This window comes from Pteropus vampyrus, unplaced genomic scaffold (genome assembly GCF_000151845.1).
Source record: "Pteropus vampyrus isolate Shadow unplaced genomic scaffold, Pvam_2.0 Scaffold329, whole genome shotgun sequence".
In the NCBI taxonomy this organism is placed as follows: Eukaryota; Metazoa; Chordata; class Mammalia; order Chiroptera; family Pteropodidae; genus Pteropus; species Pteropus vampyrus.
Genome location: NW_011889110.1, coordinates 43,568 through 66,599, shown reverse-complemented (window position 1 = coordinate 66,599; position 23,032 = coordinate 43,568). Strand labels below are relative to the sequence as shown.

At 34.2% G+C, this 23,032-nt stretch overlaps 2 protein-coding genes across 16 annotated transcripts in view; both read left to right on the top strand.

The window, feature by feature from the left end:
* LOC105304106 (olfactory receptor 6B1) overlaps window positions 1–23,032 on the top strand; it is a 98,170-nt gene that overhangs the window by 54,171 nt on the left and 20,967 nt on the right. For 13 of the 15 annotated variants that reach the window (XR_002776788.1, XM_023522084.1, XM_023522083.1 and 10 more), the window contains 2 exons: window positions 19,699–19,829; window positions 20,561–20,625. The exons of 1 other annotated variant lie outside the window; for it this stretch is intronic. The gene's annotated coding sequence lies outside the window, so the exon portion shown is untranslated. Of the gene's footprint in view, window positions 1–16,742; window positions 16,838–19,698; window positions 19,830–20,560; window positions 20,626–23,032 lie in introns of all 15 variants that reach the window. One more of the 15 variants, XM_023522080.1, reaches the window with a different exon arrangement.
* On the top strand, window positions 6,106–7,291 carry LOC105304107 (olfactory receptor 2A25). The gene has a single exon (XM_011378056.2). It carries the CDS (start codon window positions 6,359–6,361, stop codon window positions 7,289–7,291), a length of 933 nt encoding a protein of 310 aa, XP_011376358.1. The 5' UTR covers window positions 6,106–6,358.

The window sequence follows — 23,032 nt, the reverse complement described above, 5'->3', positions numbered from 1 at the left end:
GGGAGATTCCAAAAAGGAACAATTACAAATTTTAGAAAGAAAATATATATCCCTGAAAAAAAAAAATCAACAAACAAGATGAATTCTATGCTAAGTACATTAGAAGAAAGAATTTATGAAGTAGATGGTAGTGCATAATTTACCCAAAATGCAACATGCTATTTTTCTTGAAGAAAATGGAATAAAAAACACATAGAGATACATTGAGATGCAATATCCATTTGTCTTAGAGGAATTCCAGAAGAAAGAAGAAAATGGGGTAGAACAAGAATTGAGGATATCGCCATTGAGATTATTTCTTCTGATTGAAAAATACAAGTTCTCAGATCAAAAGAGTACCCTACGTATCAAGCCTCATGAATAAAAATGAGTCCATATCTAGACATTATAATGAAAACAGAACTAAGGGGAAGGAAATGAGTACAAAAGGATCAGAGAAAAAAATGTAGCTACAAAGGATAACAAGGTAATAGCAGACATCTTCTCAGCAAAAAGGATGCCAGAGGAGAATATCCAAAATGATGAGGGCAGGTATAACTACAGTTTCACACTTAGCTAAACTATCATCGAGAGGAAGGGAATAGAATGAGAGAAAATATTGTGAGATGAAGTCTAATAAAATATATCCTCCATAGGCCTTCAGTAGAGGTATAAAATGGATGTACTTGGATTTTCACTTCAAATTTTTTAGGAAACCTTGTTAACCAATTAATTTGTTAAAACAGGCTGGTAACTGTAATGCTGAATGTATCAAAGTAGCTTTTTATATATAAAAAAACCATCAGTCGTTAAGAAGTTGTTTTAATGCCAATGAGTGGTTAAATCATCTGTCATTATTAGAAAGATGAAAATCTTGAATAATTTTTAGACTGTATAAACTTGAAAACCCCAGCATCTGGTATCCAGCCTTACAATTTAGCTTATCCAAATTGGGGCATTTGGATTATTGATTTGAGTGGCTTATAGTTGCTCCTTTTGTGTAGGCAGGGAGGTCTAAAGGAGACTGGACGTCTAGAATAGGAGAAAGGGACCTTACTCCTGCCTGTTTGTTTGCTGTTTTTGTCAGCACCGCCCCATCAACTCTACGTTGGCAGTGGCAGCTAGTGCCCGTCTCCCTAGCCTTTATTTTCGAAGTTCCGAGAACCAGCCTTAATACTCCCCACTGGGGGACAGCAGTGCAACTGGGAGGCACCTTCTCCTCAGAGGTTTAAGTCTGAATCCTAACTCCTCTGACCTTCTAGATTCTAATCACCCCAAACTCTGCACTGTGTCCCTTAACCCTAGGGATGGCAGCTGCTTCAAGCAGTTTCTGTGTGTGTATCTGAGAGCTCCATTTTTACTGTTGTAATTCTCCGACATCTCTTTAACCATTTTGTTATATTAAATTCTCTCTATTGAAATACCAGCAGGGTTTCTGTTTTCCTGTTGGATTCCCATCTGATTCAAAGAGAAGTTAGAAAAACACTCTGAAACTTAAGACAGTTATACAAACGATTACAAAAACATCTGGACAGGTATGTGAGTTGAAGGACAGAAAATTACTCTAAAATACTTCTAAAATTACAAGGTTATCCACTTATTATAGATGTATGTATCTGTATTACCTGTAGAAATTTCATCACTAAGTGAAGGCCAAACAACATCACTAAGTGAGAGGCCAGATGATGTTACATCATCTCCTTATAAAGCTAACAGAAGAAAGAAGCATAAAAGCCAAGAAAAAGGATGCTAACCAGAAAACACAAATGGTAAGAGGTCTAAATATCTCAATATTTACATTGAATGAAATTGGATTATATCCTTGTGTTTTCACATTGGTTTTTAACCCCCGCCCCATCACCAAATACAGTTATATGTCGTTTATAAGTGCAACTAAAACGCAGTCACAAAGAAAGGCTGAAAAGAATGGTAATGAAGAACGTATCCCATGCAAAGATGTAATAAATTGATGCAACAATAGGCAGATATTTGCATTTATGTTTATATAAGGCAAAAAATTCGTATAGAGATAACTGTATAAGAACATAGCCATAATATAGAATTAGAGAAAAAAGGCAAAGAATTAGAATGCAAAGATTTGCAAATCCAACTTCGTAGTGGCGAATTTAGCAAAATGCTCTCAAATGAATTGATAACACTGAAAAAAAATTGGAAGTAAAAGCTCTGAAGAACAAAATCAGTAAGCTTGCTCTAATATGTAAAGAATCCTATACCCAAGAAATAGAAAATATATATTACATTCCAATCAGTATAAAATTGCAAAAATTGAGTGTATAAAAACCAATAAAAAACCTCAGATTTTCAAAGAATATCACAAGATTCATTATTTTATACACGATGACAATAAATTTAAAATTAATAATAAAGGGATAATGCAAAATTTGGAAACTTAAAGATGTAACTCTACATAATTTGTTTTACTGATGAAGTTAGCTATGAAAGTTCTGAATATCAAACTTGAGATGTATAGCTACAGTGATACAAAAAAGCAAATTTAGAGTCCAAATTACATTTATTAAAAAAATATGACACACTGATTAAGTGAAATATTCAACTGAGGGAGGTAGCGTGACTAAGAATTAAAACAAAAGATTGGGTATAATTTATATAAAAGCAAACTTTATCGTTAAAATTAAAAAAATGAAGATCATTAAAATATAAACCTAGTTTATATTAATTAATACAATCATATGCCAATAAAATCGATAAGGCCAATGATAAAAATGGTAAAGTTCTATCTTAATGTTAGGAATAAAAAGTTATATGACCAAAAGGTAGAGATTTAAACATGGTAATATGAGGGCACAGTGTCTTTTCCAATGTGTGAGGTTATAGCCTTGTCTCCAGTCACTCATGAGCCTCTTACTGAACAGATTTAATGGAGAAAAGCCCATTTCAGTTCTACTGCAGGTCTGCACTCTCAAGGTAAAAAATAATTGCTCTATTATTTTCTTAGTTGGTTAGCATTTACACTAAAATAACTTTAATTCAAGAAATTATATTCCACCTCCTTTGTATTTGAATATGAGAATAGGTACAGATAAGAGAATAAAAGAGAAATGTAAACCACAAAGGCACTAGCAGATTGTCTCAATTGCATTCCCATAATTGGAAAGCAAGGTCAGTTTCCATTTCAGGAAGAGGAGAAAATAGTAGTAGTTACAGTCCTAAGGGAACCTCGGTCTTTCTTTCCCCTCCTGGCTCAGAATTCTGGAAATTAACAGAATAGAGATTGGTTTCTGGTGAGAATTTTCCTTCCCTTTTGGCACTCCAGACAAATCCTACAAAACAGGACTTAACAAGTCCCATTGGGATACCTTATCTTCTTTCTGACTCTTTCTCATGTTCCTCATCACTTCCATAGGTCTTTATTATGAGCTGTATTCCTTATAGTGTCTTGATGAAAAAAAAAAAAACATGTAGGATACAAGTTCAGATCAGATGTAACAAAACTCAGCCAACACTAGAGAGGATGGAAAAAATAAACAGGTTCCATCTTCCCTAAATACCATGTAATCTATTTGGAGGGTTAGTGGATGGGGAAATGTTAGAGTTCCTGAAGCCATAATAAATCCAAGCGTGTGGTAATTGTAACGTATGAAGGAGTCCTAGAAGGCATTCTGTGCTTCTAAATTTAAGATCACAGACTCTGCAGTGAGTGAAGGAATGATCAACATCATCGTCTTGTCATAAACATCCCTCTAGAGAAAACCAGAGAGAAGTACCACGAGCATCTGTATTCCCTGCAAGGAATCAGCGGTGTGCGTGCTGGATCTTTATCCCTCCCCTACAGTAAACACTCAGAAGCTGATTGAGAGGTGGTTGAGTTAGCAGAGAATAAATCGCCTCTTTTGAGAGGAATCCTGTTGCCTCTGTTGGGGTAAATTTTCTCCTAAGAGATCCTTGCAAGAAAGGAATTTCAGCACTAACTCACAGATGTTATAGTGTATTTATTGGTGTGTTTTCACTTAACCCGACTCATATTCAGCTTGTTATTTTGTTTTTAGCTACAAGTCTATGGTAAGTTTCTTATATTATCCATTAATCATATTGTTCACCATATGATTGCAGATCGACTGTAATGAAAATTTGCAATGGAAAAATGTAATTGTTATTATCTGCCAATGCCAGATATCTATTTATAGACTTTGCTACTGGAATATAAGTTATCATGTTACCTTTAGGTACACCTAACATGGATCATTTACTTTGAATTTCTTGTTTAAACTATAAGATTAAATAGCTGTTTGAGAGATTAGCTTGCAAATCTTTACATTGCCTTATGAAATGAAGTCATATTTTCATGAAATAATGGACCTAATTGACCACAAAATGAGTTTGTTACAGAAGAATGTCCTGAAGGTTTTATTTTTGAATGTTCTTTTGATGACTTATTTAAATTTGAGAATTATTATCTTTGTGAGTTATTTTAGCAAGCAGGTTATACACACCAGCAGTCCTTAGCCAAGACATGTAGCAGGATATAGAATATGTTTAGTAAATATTTTCTGGATTTAAAATTTTGTGTTTTATTTATATATTGATAGGAGGGAGATGAGAATACAATCATTGGTCCTTCTATTTTAGTTTATTATGTGTCTTCATCATATGCTATTTTAGAAACAGCATTCCTGTCTTCATTGGCCCCAAAAGTGCAAGGAAGTCGCAATGAAAATGGCTAACACTTTTCTATACCTTTAGGGCCGATGAATCCTACAACTGGAAGAGACCATAGCATTCTTCTACTTCAGCTTCTCACATAACACAGGAATCTCGTCTTGAATAGATGGTTAATCAATCTCTGATTTGAATCATTCACTGACATAAGTTCAGTCTAATAAAACAATCAGTTTTCTTCAAGGAGATGATTTTAGTTATTATGAAGTTATTTCTTGGCCTGAGATAAAATCATCTCCCAATAATTCTACTGTGAATTCTGATTCTTCCTTTGAAGCAGGTCAAAACCTTTACACTCTTGCTCATAGAATCTTTCAAATAGTAACTTATCAGAAAATTTGGTTGGGGGAACTGATAGAAACTTTATTATGAATTTTCTGAGATTCTTATTTTAGTGTACTTCAGATGTATTCTGACTGAAAAAGGATATAGACTTAGACAGATAAGAAAAATAAAGCAATGGTTTAAAATTTTATAGTCATTCAGACCTCAGAATACCCACTCTGTGGTAGAAGTATTTTTTCAAAAAATTTATAAGCCACATATATCTAAAGATTCATGCTAAATAATATTTTTTTACATTAGAGTTAAGCTATAAAATATTAAAGATTCTGTTTATAATTAGAGTCTATAATTAGAGCGTTAGCTGTAGCATGGGTATAGATCAGTATTTTTTAATTCTCAGGCTATGTCCGATGGTGAAATCACACAATCAGCATTTTTACTAATGAAATAGAGTAGATAATATAGAAAATGCCAAGTACCTTCCACAGAAGAAGGATTCAAATATATCTATATTCATGTATATCTGGTAGAGATTTCTCACTGTAGGATATGGCAAAAATTTTGCAAAAACCCGAATATAGATAAATGCAAAAATATATATATATATTCTATATCTATAAGTATTATATAATATAAATACGTAATATATATTATATAAATATATTACACATATAGGAGATATACACACACAGACATATATATATACACATACACACAGATAGAGGATACGAGGGATGGTAAAACAGCACCATCAGAATAGACCATCTGTGGGTCCTAAAGTCAAAAGACAAAATTCTCTCTTTTAAATCCAGTCAGTGTTGTGGCAGTCTGTCTGACATTCTCACAACTTAATTCAAGATTATGTTAAAAACGACGAGGCTAACAAATAACTCATATGATGAAGGCATGAAGTTGTGAGGAAGCCTGATAAAGGGATCAGTGACATGCGCCTCGTCCTTCTTCTCATCCTCATGTATAGAAACAAAAGACAACAGCACACATTCACACGTACGGATGGATATATGTACGCTAGGATGCGGGAATACACGCAGGCAAACCTCTGATACAGTCATCACAAACTGAGGACAGTGTCCACTGCTATGAAGGCAATTTAAGTATTGACATTTTGAACTGTAGGAAAAGTTGGTTTGAAAATAAAGGTAGAATTTACTGAATACTGTGATAGAATGCTAGCATTTAGTTTGTCACAGTGAAAAAAGTTTCCTTCTGTTTCATTTGGAATGCATAATTTTCACTTAGTAAGTGACTAATAGGACAGAGATATCAATGGAAATGTTTTGTGGGGAAATAAACAATGCCACACGGATCTGCCATGTTTAAACACTTCTCTCAGACATTCAGACTTGGTGAGCTCTGTGGTCTCTTTCCCAGGTAAATGGGAGAAAATCAGACCTCTGTCACAGAGTTCTTCCTAGCGGGGTTCCCCCTTGACCCAAGGATTCAGATGCTTCTCTGCGGGCTCTTCACCCTGTTCTATTCCTTCACTCTTCTGGGAAATGGAGTCATCTTGGGGCTCATCTCACTGGACCCCAGACTGCACACCCCCATGTACTTCTTCCTCTCGCACCTGGCCACCGTCGACATAGCCTACGCCTGCAACACGGTGCCGCAGATGCTGGTAAACCTCCTGAATCCGGCCAAGCCCATCTCCTTTGCTGGATGCATGACACAGACCTTTCTCTTTTTGGCTTTCGCTCACACTGAATGTCTTCTCCTAGTGGCGATGTCCTATGATCGGTATGTGGCCATCTGCCACCCCCTCCGATATTCTGCCATCATGAGCTGGAGAGTCTGCATCACCTTGTCAGTGAGTTCCTGGGTTTTAGGAGTACTCCTGGCCCTGGTACATCTAGTATTACTACTGCTGCTGCCCTTCTGTGGACCCCAGATAGTTAATCACTTTTTCTGTGAAATTGTAGCTGTCCTCAAGCTTGCCTGTGCAGATACCCGCATTAATGAGATTGCGGTTTTGGCTGGGGCCGTGTCTGTACTGGTGGGACCATTCTCCACAATTGTGACATCTTACATTCATATTCTACGTGCCATCCTAAAGATCCAGTCAAGGGAGGGGCGCCAGAAAGCCTTCTCCACCTGCTCCTCCCACCTCTGTGTGGTTGGACTCTTTTATGGCACAGCCATTATCATGTATGTTGGGCCCCGATATGGGAACCCCGAGGAGCAGAAGAAATATCTCCTCCTGTTTCACAGTCTTTTCAATCCCATGCTAAATCCTCTGATCTATAGTCTGAGGAACAAAGAAGTCAAAGCTGCTCTGAAGAGGATGCTTGCAAAGGAGAGGACTTTGTGAAAGCCGTATAGAATAATAAAATAACTGAGTTCAAAGGGACGTGAGAAGTCATCTCGACAGATAGCTACACAGCATACATAGACATGCTCTAGGGCACCCTTTTCAACCTTTTCATTTTCTTGAAATTCTCCTATGACTATCTTCCAAGAAATCCCATTCAGCTTTCCTCCCTATCTGTGCTCCACATAAATATAAAAATATCTTCTAACTGTGCATAGTGTACACACTTTTCATATGGTTATGCGAAATATTCTGAATGAGAGGACATAAATTTGCATGGTTTTTATTTCATAATCAAAATTTTGTAGAATAAAGCAAGGTATTGGCTGATATTTAAGATATAGAAATTGGGAGAGATGGATAATGTAGTTATCTAAATATTTTAAACTTAAACTTAATGGCTGTTACCTCTTTCAAAAATAGATCTACATTTAAAATATTTGATTATATTTCTAATATTTCTGTGATAGTGATGTTTTCTGAGGCATAATCAGCTTCAGTTAGATAGATCATAAGCCATGACTTCAAAGGGAAAGAAAATTAAGGATATAATTGTGATGCAACTAACAACTAACAAGAAAACCCCAAAGAATGTCATGCTGACAAATAAGTAGGCATATTGGAGCTTTCTCTGTCACTCTTTTTCTCTGCTTGTGGAGTGTAAGTGGAGAACCATGGATGGTAGAGCTGAGAGAAGGAGAGCAGAACGAAAATAACTGAGAGTTTTTGGAGAATTATTTATTTTCTCTCATTGGTTTGGTCAGTTGTCTCCTGTGGGAAATGACCAAAACGTAGAACATTTTGGCAGATAAGAATAGACTGTCATTGTCATGATGACTAGTTGACCAATGGTACTAGAGTTGTAAATGAGCAGAAATAATTTACTTTTAAATTAAGAGATTTGAAGTAAGTTAAATAACCATTTTAATCAAACATGAAACTCTTAACACTTAAAGTGATAGAAAACAAGAAGTAGTGGCAAAGGCTGTATCAAGAGACTTCTTGTTCTTTTCCACACTTGCCTCAAATTATATACTAAATTAAACCTAAGAACTTAAACTATATCAAAGGGATATATTCAACTTTTAAATTAAGGATTTCTTTTTGAAAAGTGTTTTCAAAGAGGAAAATATGTGTACTTCTTTCTTACAATGCATCCTTTTGTAAGGATATGTGTTATGTAGACATTACTCTATGACCAAAAAGGGTTAAAAACATGATTTGATTTCAGATAGAGCTGGGTTTTAACAAAGTTCTGCCAGATGCTAGATGTGCAAATTTTGCAATATAGTTAATTTTTTTGGAGTTTAGATTTATTATATGTAAAATAAGTTCTGTATTATTAAACTCACAGGTTGATTGTGAATGGGATATACCATGTGGAAAATGTTCAGAAGAATCCATAAGTCACAATAATAGCTCAATAATTGGTAATTATTAACACTATCCTCTACCTACATTTATTGTCTCTTTAAAGAACAAGAATTATGACTTATAAGTGAGACAATGGAAAATGAGATTTCCTACTATACTGGCACAGATATTGCAAAAGTTAGCCTTTTATGTAATGCAAAATGCGAAGATTTCAAATAATTTAGGAAGTAAATGACTCACAGGATCTTTCCTTTGCGATCTCAATTCTCTAAAGAAATAATATTTGAAAGTATGTGGATAAATACAATTCAGAATTGCAAAAATTTATTTACAAAAATTTGTTTACACACACAAAATGTGCATTCTCTTTTATTTTCCTTTGACTCATTACTATGTTTGTGAGATTCACTCCTGTTCTTACATGTAGCTCTGTCATTAATTTTGTTTCATAACATTACATCGTATAAACCAGTCACAATTTATCCATTATATTTTTGGTAGATGTTCGAGTTGTATAAAATTTTGTCTATAATAAATAATTAGTTCATGAATGTTACTACACATTTCTTTTTGGGGGAGGCATATGTGATCATTTCTGTTGACGATATACTCAAGGAATTGCTGGGCTATAAATGCCCTAGACTTGGATCTGCTTGGGCTAAAACTCCTGATGGGCTGCCTATATAATTATTATCATTTACTCAAGACCTACAGTGCCTCACACTGACCTACATATTGGCAATTCAGTGATGAACCAAATATAGTTGACCCTAGAACAACACGAGTTTGAACTGCATGGCTACACTTATATGTGAAGTTTTTCAGTAAATCCTGTAAATGTTATTTTCTTTATGATTTTCTTAATAGCACTTTCTTTTCTTTATGGTAAGAGTACAGTAGATAATACATATAACATACAAAATATGTTTTAATCGACTGTTACCAGTGAGGCTTCTGTTTAACAGTAGATTATTAGTAGTTTTTTGGTAAGTCAAAATTTATACACAAATTTTTACTGTGCAGGGCACTGGCACCCCTAAACCTAGCATTGTTTAAGGGTCAACTATATATGAAATTTCTACCTAAATGGGTTTACAGTGTAATAAGGAAGACTGACATTCTAATAAAACTATACATAAATATATTAGTGGGTCACAAGTCTACTTTTTTTCTTCTAAAGAGCTGAGCCAAGAATAAGGAACTTATTTATTCTTATATGATTAGCTTAATATTTGTAATTAGCAGCAATGAGCGTTTTGGGGAGTTGGTAAGGTGGAGTTATATATGTATGTTAGGACTATATGAATTTTAAATATTTCTATTGAAGAGATCTCAGTGTTGCCTGGTTTAAAGAGCCTCTTTCTCATGTCATCTCATCTTGATCCATGTGTCAGTCACTTCTGAGACTTGTGGTGAGACTTGTTGCAACCATCCTTGGTGAGGGCTCTCTGTTAACTGCTGAAATTTGGCCTGTAAGGCACTATTTCAGGACCTGCCTAGCTTCTGATCTTGGAGTACGGGGCAGTGGAAAATATGTTCTCTTATGTTTAGTCAGCATCAATTATACTTCCTTGGTGTATCATCCTCAACTTATCCCCTTGCTGATGCTGTGAACCTCTCTGAGATATTGGCTGTGTATTTCATTTTGATCTCTGTCCTGGTTAGACTACCCTGAAACCTTCAAGTACCAGGCTACTTCACCTGCACCATGGTCATTCCCTGTGAAAGCTGTAGCCCTGCTTTTTCAATATTTGCATCCACTACCACCATCGAAGGGCATGTGGAATCATCTGAATCTCTTCCAGAAAATATGGAGGCAGCAAGGAGCCAGGAGCGCTGCCTCAGGCTTGTTTAATTAGCCAACTCCTCTCTCTTTGCTCACTCTGCCATGATGTTTTGTGCAGTTGCCCTGCACATCAGTCTCCAGCCAGAGATACTAATGGGGAATGCAGAGAAATACTCCTATAGTTTCAGATTTATTTTCATCAGATCTAATAATCTCCAATCTGTGATTTCAAACCAGAATGGGAAAGCCAGGGTACGTGTGCACCTGACCATTTACTTTTCTTACTTGTCTTCCTTTTCTCTTTTACTTTATTGGGGCTAGAGGAACTGAATTTCTACCTCTCCAGAGTGGCAGGGAATGAACGCCTTTACCTCATAGGCTGAGCTCTCTACCACTTGCTTTTAGCAATTTCATTGGTTTCATTAGCCTGGTGTAAAAGTTTATGTACCAACGTTTAATTATAAACAAGGAAAAAGAGGTGTGAGACATGAGTAGGGAGCTCAAGTTCTAGGGTGCCATACTGATATTGGTCACTGCTTAGTGTAAGAAACAACTAATTGTTCTGCCTCATGGGATTATTCTATGAGTGGTCTTAAGAAGCATACATCTTAAAACAATCCATCTAGGGGGAGTTAAAGCAAAGAAATGAATTGCTTACTCCTATTTCCCATTGGTGAAAGATGTATCTCACTCTATGGGGTGTTAATTATCCCACATTACAAATCGTATGTACATCATGGCTACCATGTAATACAGAGTGACATTCCTCAGGGACAAAAGGAAAGCCTTGGATCGGGAAACAAGAGGCATGTGAAGTGACATGAAGTGAGGTGCTCTCAGATTATTCCAGAGTGAAGTCAAACAGGTTAGAGCCTAGAGTTGGTGAGAGTGGTGGCTCCTGTGGGATAAGTGGGTGAGGGTCCCAGAGAACTGAGGAGAGATTTGAGGAGCTGAGTGAGAGGTATGTGCTACAGGGATTAAATCCCAGAGAAAGAGATCTTGATTTATTTATGAGACATGATAAATTTAGAAATTTTTGTCTTAGATAAAAGCTGACTTTTATGACTACCATATTGTATGGACTCAAATTATATTATTTGGACTCAAATTGTATTGTATGGACCATGTTGTATGTATTCCAGCAGAATATAGAATGACTGATGAAGTTTGCCTCTGCCTAGGCAGTTATAGGGTTTTTTTTCTAATAGAACATACTTGAGTATTTAAATATGAAATTAAAATGACTCAATATCATTGATTTTGACTGATTCGTCATTTTAGAGCTTTTTAGAGGCATTTATGTTCATTTTTCTAAATGAGTTGCAAAAACACAAAGTCAGCACCCTCTCTAGCCGCAAATATGCTCTGTAAGACCACATTATAATGTATTCACAAAAGAGAAATTTCTTAGAAAGTGCTTACTAATAAACATTTCAGTCTTCTTTATTAAGCTTTGTTTTTAGGTGGATTTCTCCTCTGTTTTTTAAAAACTAAGTTTCTTCCTCTAACCGTTCCAAGAGTTTAAAGTAAAAAAAAAAAAAATTGATTAGAACACAAAATGTAAATTTCTTTTTAAGCATTTTTAGAACACTTTAAAAATAGTTTCTTCAATAATTAGCATTCATAATGCAAATAGCAGTAACAAATATTAAAGTAAAATGAATATAATGTCTGTAATTAATATTGATAACTTTTTCATTTTATTATTTCTTTATGGTAAGATATTGAGAAAATAAGTAACACCATATAACACTATTGGGGGCTGAAAGCCTTATATTTTTCCACAGGGCAATTTGGTACTAATAGCAAAGAGATGAATGCTACAAATTAGTTTTGATCCAGTAATTCTAATTTAAAGAATTTATCTAAGGAAGTAATTATGTGAGCAGATTCTTCACTGTAGTATTTGTAGTAGTTAAATATTGAAAACATCCAAGATCTCCAACATTAGAAGATAGATAAAGTGCCTGTTTATAAGGAACATGCATGTTAAAGAATATCTTCTTAAAAGTCAGGTTTTAGACTATATTTATTGACTTTCAATATGTAATTCATATAATTAATATTTTATGAAATTATTATATATTATATTAAATGAAATTATAATTCATAGTAAATGAAAAAAAGATTATTAATGCCACATTAATCTTCTTATAAGTTCATTTGTCCTGCTCTCTGTTGGGGGTGGTCATCTGTTATATTTATTTGATGTTTTCTTAATTTAAGATTTTATATGCTGCTGTTTCAAAATGAATATTTGATTCTTTTTGTATATTCTCATACTTCCCTGAAATATTAAATTTTTTCATTTTTATATAATTGTTTCCCCTTTTTGACATAAATTTTAGTTATTTGAAGTCTTATTTGTGACTTCAATATCTGTGCTATATCTGGGACTTCTGCTATTGACTATTACATTATATTCCTATAAATATTATTGTTTTGCGCACTTCTCCGAACAAGCTCTTTTTATGGTCCTTTTCAGTCCCAGAGGTTTCAATATATTTTATATGCTGATAACATATAAATTAATATTTTTGATGCCAAGATTCTTCCCAAAACGTAGTGGTCTGGAATAAATCTTTACCTACTGCACATCAAGGTGAATCAGCAGTGCCCACTGATTTCCTGTCTCGACTGTAAATACAATGTCATTAAAGCCACTGAAAAGGCCCCAATTATGAGGGGATAGGGTTCAGTCTCCATAAATTTTAAGTAAAAATAAATATTTGAGATGGACATTTTTGATAATTTATCTTACTGTAACACTTTTCAGCAGACAGAGATTGTTAACTCCCTAGGGAGGGTATAGTCCTTTGTGGTGCTTGCCTTAACAAGCTCCATGGGGGTCACACATACCACATCATGAAACTTAAATCATTCTGAAGGGAGTTTGGTGGCAGGTACCAACCTCAAGATCAACTACACAATCAGTCCAAATACTTTGAGATTGTGCTCTGTGACATAACCTATAGAGTATGGCTTATACCTGTTACATTTTCATGGGAAGAACTTCCTGAGTAGGATCAAGCCTGACATTTTCCTGAGTTTTCACTTCTCTACATAAGCATCACACACACACGCACACACACACACAAAAGCTGGAGAGCCATACTCAGGAGGGAAGACACAGAATGGTGGGAAGATGCTTTGTAATTTGTTCCCTGGACTCCACAGGTATGTGTCTGGGGAATGAGTTGGTTCTAGATGATCAGACTATAAAGCCCTCACATCCAGAAGCCTCCTCAGGACCCCTGCATCCTGTCCTCACGGTCAAGGCAGAAAAAGTATCTGGGATTCACTGTCCACCGAACCTGTTTGAGGCAGTAGATGCTTCAGCTCAAACCTTTCCTCTCTATGTGAGTTTTCCTGGACTTTCAAACCCAATCTGAGGAAAATACATAAGTAATACCCTCCTTGGTACAAACCTTTATATATTAACTGGTTAATGATTTACAGAAGAGCAGGAGAAAAGGCTGGCAGAAATTTTCAGGTTTAGGAAGAAGAAAGGCCAGCTTTCTGAAGACCTCTTCCTTGCACTATGCCAGAATTCTCAGAGTAACATTCAGTACCCATGCCCATGCTGTCAGAGTAACATTCAGTATCCATGCCCATGCTGTTCTCACTCCTCTTAGAACCCCTCCCTGTTCACATTGATGGAAAGGGACTGGTGCCACTAGAAGTCCCTGTCTCATGGTATAAGCCTGAAAAGGGCATAAAAGCCGTCTAATACTGTTGCCTTCTTTTACAATTGAAGATGAAGCTGGAGGTGTTACATGATTTTTCTTGACCTATCTTTTATTTCTTCCCATGATGAGAACCATTAGCTTTTACTACATCCTAGAAATATCCTCCATCCAGGGAAGTGAGAACACTGGGGCTCCTTTTCTTTGCTGCCCAGCAGGTGTTAATATGTGGCCAGCAGAAATCCTATAGGGATTTAATAAAAATTCCATTGTATTCTTATTATCAGTGAAGGTGGAAGAGGTATAAGCCACAGGTATAAGCCATACTCTATAGGTTATGTCACAGAGCACAATCTCAATTAGCTTTTCCTGATTCAGTCAGTGTTCTAGGCTTACTCTCCAGGGATGGTTGTCCTGATCCCAGGAAAACCCTTAGTCACATCTTAGAATGTGATTATGTGGCTACTGTTGTCACTTATCCCAGTTTAAGGGATAGTATTAGCCTGTGAGAATGTGGTAAAAAGTTTCTACTACAAAAACAGCTTCTGTATTTCACTTCTGTTCTGTACGTGGCATTATATTATGTTCAGTGAAAACATTTGTTTTATAAAATATTTTAAAAATGTAAATGTAGTCTTACTCTCTACTCTTTTAAGTCTCTTTTGAGAAGAGGTTTTTTTTTTTTTTTAATAATGAGGCTAAAATGAAAATGTGTTGTTCTTAAAATATAAAAATACAAAAAGAAAAGAGAATCCAGTCAGTGTGTATGATATTGTAATGAGACCATCTTTTCTTTGTGTGCGTTCTGTTTCAGAAATATTGCCACTCTAAGATCCCTTAATTGTATCCTGGAAGGCTTGTTTTTCTCTTTCATTTTTAGAATGAAAACCTACCTGAAATTTATTCTGTGTATCATGTGTTTTAGTTTCCTTCCATGGAGCCAAGTGACCCAACATTATTATTGAAAACACCAGCACCACTTTTGTGTATGTGTGTTTCTGAATTTCTGAGTTAATCTAGCTGTTTCATTGGTTATTTTAATTTTGCCCCCAAACCACATTGACTTAATTATTGTGGCTTTATAAGAAATATAATAGTCAATAGGGTAAGTCTTTCTACTTTATATTTTTGTCTCAAGATTTCCTTAGCTATCCTTGATCTTTTGCATTTTCATATGTAACATTTAGAATAAGATCATTGATTTTTCACGTAGAAAAACACCTGCTAGGATTCTGATTTGAATTTCATTGAAAGTATAGCTCCATTTGGAGAGGTTAGAAATCTTTATAGATTTTCTAATCTTTAAAAATATATATGTGTGTATATATATATTTTTTATTTTGCACATTGACCTTGAATCCAGAGTTTTTATAAATTTACTAATTTCAATAGTTGACCCATAGTTTTATTCTACATATACAATTATGTTTTACGAATATTTTCTTCATTTTCATTCTTATGCCCTTTACTTTTTTTTTGCCTCATTGCTGGCTAGTTATTGAGTCAACAGTAAATAGATGTTGTATTAGTGGAGCACATTAGCTTTACATTCTAACTCAGAGGAAAAGCTTTTAATATTTTCCCATTAAATGTAATGTTTCTGTAGGTTTGGAGATACTCTTTCTCAGATTAAAGGAGTTCCTTTCTATTTAAAGTTTGCTAAGTTTTTTGTAGTGAGTAGATCCTGAATTTTATCTTTTTGGTGGATTATTCCTTTCATTATTATTCTATAGTAGCTCTCTTATAGCTATAGATGCTTTGGAATGATATCGATATTGCTACTACTAGTTTCTCTAAGGCTAGAATGTTTTTTCATTATTTCATCTTTAACCTTTATGTATGTAGTGTGCGTGTGTATGGGTGTGTGTATGAGAGTGAGAGGAGGGAGGGAGTGAGGGAAGGAGAGAGGGGAGAGATGTTGTATTTATGTTTAGGTAATTCAGGTATCTTTCATGTAAAGATTTTGTTACTTGATTTTCTGTTTTCCTTCCAATACTATTAACTCTTGTCTTTTACTGTCTTATATTAACATTTAATGTGATAATTAATGTACATAGACTTATTAATGCCAGCTTATTTTATGTTTTCTGTTTATCTAAATTTTTATTTTGTCTTTATGTCTTTTTTTTTTTTTTTTTTTTCTGCCTTCTTTTGGATCAATCATGCTTTTAGTTTTATTTGTCATGTAATTTCAGAAACCATGAATTCTATCTCTATTTTTGATGATTTCCATTAATTAGTATTTCTAAGTTTAAGAAATTATCCTAATAAATTTAAAGTCATTCAGGGTTTCAGTTCTTATTAAGAATCTTAGCACTCTTTACTTATCAAACATCCCTTTCTTTGCTTACTTATTGTTTTCAAAAGATTTAATTTTACCATTTGAAAATACCAAAGTAATTATTTTATAGTCCATAGGTTATAAAATTTGCCAACATATTTTTCATATTATGTTTCTATATTGTTTTTATGCTTTGATTTACCTGTGAGTTCACTTTAATTCTTATTGAGGAATGTACTTTATTAGTATATTGAAGCTCTGTGGGTCCTCAATACCTGCTTGTTTGTATATCCAACAATACTTATTTTGCTCTCATTCATTCAGGAGTATTCTTGACGATGTGAAATTTTAGAACAACAGCTTACCCTCTCTTGACACATTAAGATAGTAGCTTACTGTCTTCAGACCCTTTCCTGTTCGTGATAAGTCACTGTCAATCGAATTGTTATTCCTATGAATATAATTGTATTTTGCCTTTTAATATTTCCTCTTAATCCTGGAAGAAGTAACATATATGAGAAAAGTCAAAGACTTTTTAAGGGACAAATGACATTATAGCTTCTACTAAAAATCATAAAGCTTATGAAACAAGGGACTATAATGAATCAAAAACAATGGATATAAAAAGAACCAATTTAAAATTTTTGGAAGCAAAAATAAAGTTATTAATTTTTTTAAAAAAATTAGGCAGATGGGATAAATGTCAGCCTGGTGTCAGTCATAGAATAAATGTATAATTAGAATACAGTTGTTAAATGTCTAGAAAGTGTGAAGACAGCAAAAGAGAAAAAAATCAAAGTAATTAAGAGACATGATAGGTTGATTGACTATGTCATCGATTGAATATGAGTTCTAGAACATATAGACACAGTGAAATGTAGGGAATGGAAGAAAAACAGTAGTCAAAGAGATAATTGTTAAGAATTTATATTTATTGAAAATTTATTTTTTATTTATCCTATTCTGTTTTTAGAGTATTTTTTTTGTCTAAAGATTCATGTCGTCTTCAGTTATGAAAAATTCTTCATTTTGCTTGAGTGTACATTATCTTTCCTTATTGTACTCATGAAGTGGATTGATTTTTTTTCTCGTTAAGAGTTTAGGTCTGATTTCAGTTCTGTAATATTTTTGATTAAGTCTCTTCTCATGATGTTTCTTTACCATTTTCTCCATTCTTTTGCTCTAGAAACTTTATCACATCTAAGTTTAGCCTCTCAATATGTTGTTTGCCCTTTCCTTTCTAAAGAGTATCCCTTTGTCTGTCTGTATTAAAATCTGGGTGGACTCTTAAATATGACTTTCCAATACACTACTTCCCTCTTTAATGTTAGGTCTAGAAATTGTTTTCTTTATTGATTTTTGAAAAACTCGTATGGCTATATTTCTCATTTCAGAAGTCTGTAGTTGATCTGTTTTTTACATTGATTATGCTTTCATGGCTACCTTGTTTATTTTTCTAAATGTAATGAGCATTTTAGTAAATATTGTGCCCTTTTAAGTCGATTAGAACATCCTCACCATCCTACGTTAGAGTCTTTGGAAGATTATTCTCTGCATTTAATTTCATCTTGGATGAATTCAAGGTTCTAGTTGTTTACTTCGTGTTTCTTTCACATGAAATGTATGTGCTTTTAGGCACACATTTTGAGTGAAAGGCTTCTTGTTTTTATTATTTTTATTTTAATTTTTTTTCACTTTTTCTTTCTCCCTATCTTTTGACTTTGAGTTTTTGTTGTTCTTCACCTGGCTCTGTGGGCCCCTTGTATAGAGTCAGGTCCTGTAATAGTGTCTCAGGCTCTGGTAATTTAATTAGAGCTCCAGTAAGCATGTTGACTTCTTCATAGTCACATGATCCAGCCACCTACTTAGTTAGCTGTTTTATACCTCCTTCTATGGCCCCAACGCAAGTGCTTTGTTTCAAATTATCATATTGGTACCCCCATCTCCCAAAACTTGCCTGATTCCATCAGAGCTGAGTTCCAAGTATGACTCTCTAGTTTCATACTTGGAGCATGTTGTGTTTCTGATTCATTTCTGATGTATGGAAGAACTTTCTCATTTTAACTCTGGCTATTTATTTGGGGATCTGCATTTTATATTTGATCTCCAATTTCCATGCGTTTGAAGTTGAGGAGAACTAAGGAACTAATCTTGAGCATAAATCTACTTTTTCAGCTAAATATACAACTGATAGTGTAAGTACAATGATAAACTTAAGTGTCACTAGGCTTCAGTTTCTGGGAGAAAATAGAAATTAGTAGAAACTGCAAAAAAAAGAGGATCTGTACCTCAGTAGCTTCAGCTGATTATTGCGTACAGTAAATTTCAAGAACTAACAAATCTTCTGTTTTTCTAAAGGAAGCAAGAGACCTCAATTTTTATGCAAAATCTAATGTTTAATATTAGTCAATCACTAACATTTTTAAATATCTCTAAAAGCCAAATTTGCAGATTGATATCACAGAACCTGACAAGCTGATTTTAAAATGCAAAGGGCCAAGGCTAGCCCCAGATAACAAAATGTAGTATAAAGTGTCAATAAATAAAACTGGATGGTATTTATCCAAAGATTGACCAATAAACTGAACAGAATACAAGGCATAGAAGCAGATTCATGCCTTTATAACCACTTGTTCTAGGAAATATATGGCATGATAGATCACTGGATAAAGGAAGGGCTTTGCAGCAAATGGTACTGGCACAATTGAGTAACTGTATGGATAGTCCAGCATGTAAAAAACTCAATTTCTAGTGTTTTCAAGATGTAAGTGTCAAAGGCAAAACTATAAAACTTTTAGAAGAGATTAAGGGGAAGATTTTTGAAAATAATTGTTAATAATTGTTAATAATTGTTAATAAATAATAATAAAATTGTTAGCCTCAAAAGAAAACTTTGATAAATTTGACTGGATTGAAATTAAGAATTTCTATTAATAAAGAGCATAAAGAGTGAAAGGATAAGATGTAGAATCCTTTTCTATCAGATCTTTTATTTTATCAGGTCTCAAATATTACCTCCTCACAGACCAGCATATTTCAGAGTTTCACTTTTCGCTACTAGGTGACTTTTTATTATATTACTCCAGTTTATCTTTTTACCCAAATCACTTTAGAAAATAAACTTTAAGAATGAAAGCAGACTAGAGATTTTTTTCCTGGCCATATGGTGAATGAGACATTTTCAGATGTTCTGTGGGAGAATTTTCTGACATAACAATATTTATAACTGATTTAAAAAAAGCAAGTAGAAATTATTTGTCGCTCTTTCTCTTTTTATCAGGAAGGACAATCTTCTAGAAGCACTGCCTCTCAAGAGATTTTTCCTTGTATTTCATTCGCCAAAATTGAGCCAAATGACCATCTCTACACCAATGACTGACAAAAAAGGATGCAATTCAGAGCTTGGCTTAGGTCAGTCATGGTTTAATTTCCTGTGGCTCAAAGTGAGGCCCACTTTCTCTAAAAATTTTTCTACCTGAAGAAAATCAGTACGTGCTAGGTCAACAGGAAAGGGTGTAATGGCCGTTGGGCAGACAAGTTGCTGTATCTGCTAAATAGTTTAAGTTCTGAAGCAAGCTGTCTTAAATCTTCAGTAGTAGGAAATTGCAGTATGCCATTTTCCTCATTTTTTAGATTTAGAGATCCAATTGATTCTCAAAATAAGACAAAATGTTTAAAAACCTAATGGCCACAACCTCTGTAATGAAAAATTATTTCTTTATCAAGGATATTATATTAAGAATCTTATCTTACACTGTTTAAAAAAAGGACTCTGAAGTAGAATAAATATTTTAGTTATATAGTAGGTACTTTTCCTGCTGCTACATTATATATATATATTTAAAAATAGCATGAGTAGTATGAATAAATTTATATAAAAATATTTATCATTTTCTGTTTATCTTTTTCTCATGTTTCTCTAAGTGCATAGAGATATGTGAGATTCCACTAACCAAATGTGTGGGATATATTTGTATTTTTCTGAATTGCTTAACTTATTTTCATATTGGGAAAATACTTGTTTTCTACAAAAAATAAAAGTCAGAATATTTTCCTAAAATGTCATGTGATTACATTTTTGTTAAAAGTATTAATCTATCTGTCCTATTAAGTCTTGAATCTGTATATATATATTCTTGCAGAGAACTCTGGGGTATTGAGCTATTGAACAGCAGTGGCAACAAGTTTGACAAAGAAACCCTAGTAGGTCAGTATTTTCTCTCTCTTGACTTTTTAGCTGCAAGAGTGTATCAATTTAATGCTTAGCTGCAAGTAATAAAGGTTATGTTAACTGATTACCCACTTTTCTCTCTGTTTGGATTCTTTGTGCCTATTGCTAAGGCTTTCTATACCTTTCAGTCCCCCGTGGTCATCTCAGATAATGTATTCATCCCTCAGGAAATTTCTATTCTATTTGGACTGGTTGCTTCCTAGCAATTTCATCTGCCTTTATTCTGTGTTGGACTTCTTAGTTCATTAATATCACGTCTTCGACTTTCTTGGTTTACTCCCCTGTTTTGTTGGAGCTCATCCGACAATAGTATCATACAGTTAAAAAGGTGTACCTTGACAGAAGTTACAGTGAAAACAGTCACAAACACTTCTAATATCTCAGCATTGCTTATTTTATCTTTTTTAACTATCTCATTGAAATTCTATGTGCTGTCAACTTTTAAAAAAACTAAAAGGACTCAAGCCCTGTGAAGGAGGAATTTCTGTCTCAGAGGTGGCAAAATATTAAAATAATATTTAGATGCAGCTGTATGTATTGTATTTAATTGTGATCTGCAAATATTTTTATCTCTAAATTAACCTTTATTTTTTAAAGGGCCATCAATAATGTATGCTTTGTAATATTTATGCTTACTAAAATATAAAATATTAATATAAATATTAATAACACAAGAAGTCTAAGACTTTTAAGAGTAAATGTTTTTGCTTTAGCATTTCAAAGATTAGAAATGAAAAAAAAGAGATGAATCATACTTCTTTGTATCCACAGTAAGCTGTGTTAAATGTCATTATATGTCTTCATCAAAAGAAATATGTGAATTATGCATATCTGAATGGACATACACTAAATTATTATCCTTAGCTTTATCTAGGTGCTGGTGAGTGAAATTTATTTTTCTGTAATAATCTTGTTTTGCTTGAAAAATATAGGAAAGATGAAAAGAATACTAAAAGTAAACAAAACAAAACAAAACAAAACCTTAAAGGATGTTGTAATAAGTGCTTTTAGTTTACCAGAGAAGGGAGTACAGTTTTGGTTGAGATAGTTGAACAAGGCTCCATTAAATGCTTTGAAGAATAGGCATTATGTTTGAAGTCAAATAGATAATTCAAGGATAAAACTGACTTGACAACAGGAGTAAGATTTTCAAGAGCGGGAGTGTTAGAGAGTAGTACCTGAGTAAAATAGAGAGTGTGTGTTGGAGAATAAGGAGGTAAGTGGATTGAGGCTCCATTGAACACAGATTATTTTAAGAACCCAAATTTGCCTCCGCTTAAATATATTTTTTTCTGCTTTCTAATAGATTGAACATATTACTTTTATTTTGAAGTGCTCCTTCCACCACAGTTTTTAAAAAATAAGATTGTCTAGAGAACTAGATTAAGGTGCACTTAGGAAGTTAGAACTGGAAGGACTTTACAATCATCAAACGTTATCACTGAGGGAGAGAAGGAGGGAGGAGGGAGGAGGGAGAGAGAAAGAGAGATTGATTGATTGATTCATTCATTCATTTTTCATTTTAACTGTGGGCTTTAACCCAAATGTGGCTCAGAAATCTGGGGATATTATAAATGGAGGGAAAACTAAAGAAAATTGAGAGGTATATCTAAATTGCCATGTCAAAAATATTTGTGAGATAAGGGTCAAGGGGGTCAAATAAAAGGTGGTGGAAGGAAACTTAACTTTGGGTGGTAAACACACAATGCAAATATACGTGTGACATATTATTGAACTGTACACTTGAAGCCTATATAAGTTTATTAACCAATGTCACCCCAATAAATTTAACAAAAAGCATTTGTGAGACATATGCAGCGATTATTGGGCAATAACATTTTCTCCATTGGGAGATATCTATTTCTCCTAAATGATGTCTTTACAGGGTCCATGGGGCCCCCACCATGAAAGATCAAGTAATCATGGCCTCTCCTCTACAGTCACACAGGAGAAATTAGAGTGGAGCAGTTTTAAGATTGATAAAATATGTATTGAAAGAAATTAATTTATGACACAATCTTGAATTTTTTATTTTCTGTGTCATGGCCTTGTGTGGTTTTGAGGCATTCTGGCCTTACACAATCCCAAGCCCACAGAAACATACACATACAACTCCCAAACACACAGAAAGCCCCATGGGATACTGAAAGAACACAATGAATAAACATGGGAAATGCATTCATTGGTTCACTTGCCCATAGGAAAGTAGGAGTCTTTCAGTCTCTCTGGGGAAAATGTGAGTAGATGTAATTTCACATGGTCTGCCCCCTGAATCATTATTTGTGTCTGTGGGGAGGGAGTTGGGTTCAAATGATAGAAAAAGGCTTCATTTACAGAAGCAAGTCTATTGTAAAGGTCTGTGATTAGAGCTGTGTATCTGGGT

What these genes read in the sequence shown, in the direction of transcription:
- LOC105304107 (XM_011378056.2), top strand. Translation starts at nt 6,359, where the DNA reads ATGGGAGAAAATCAGACCTCTGTCACAGAGTTCTTCCTAGCGGGGTTC.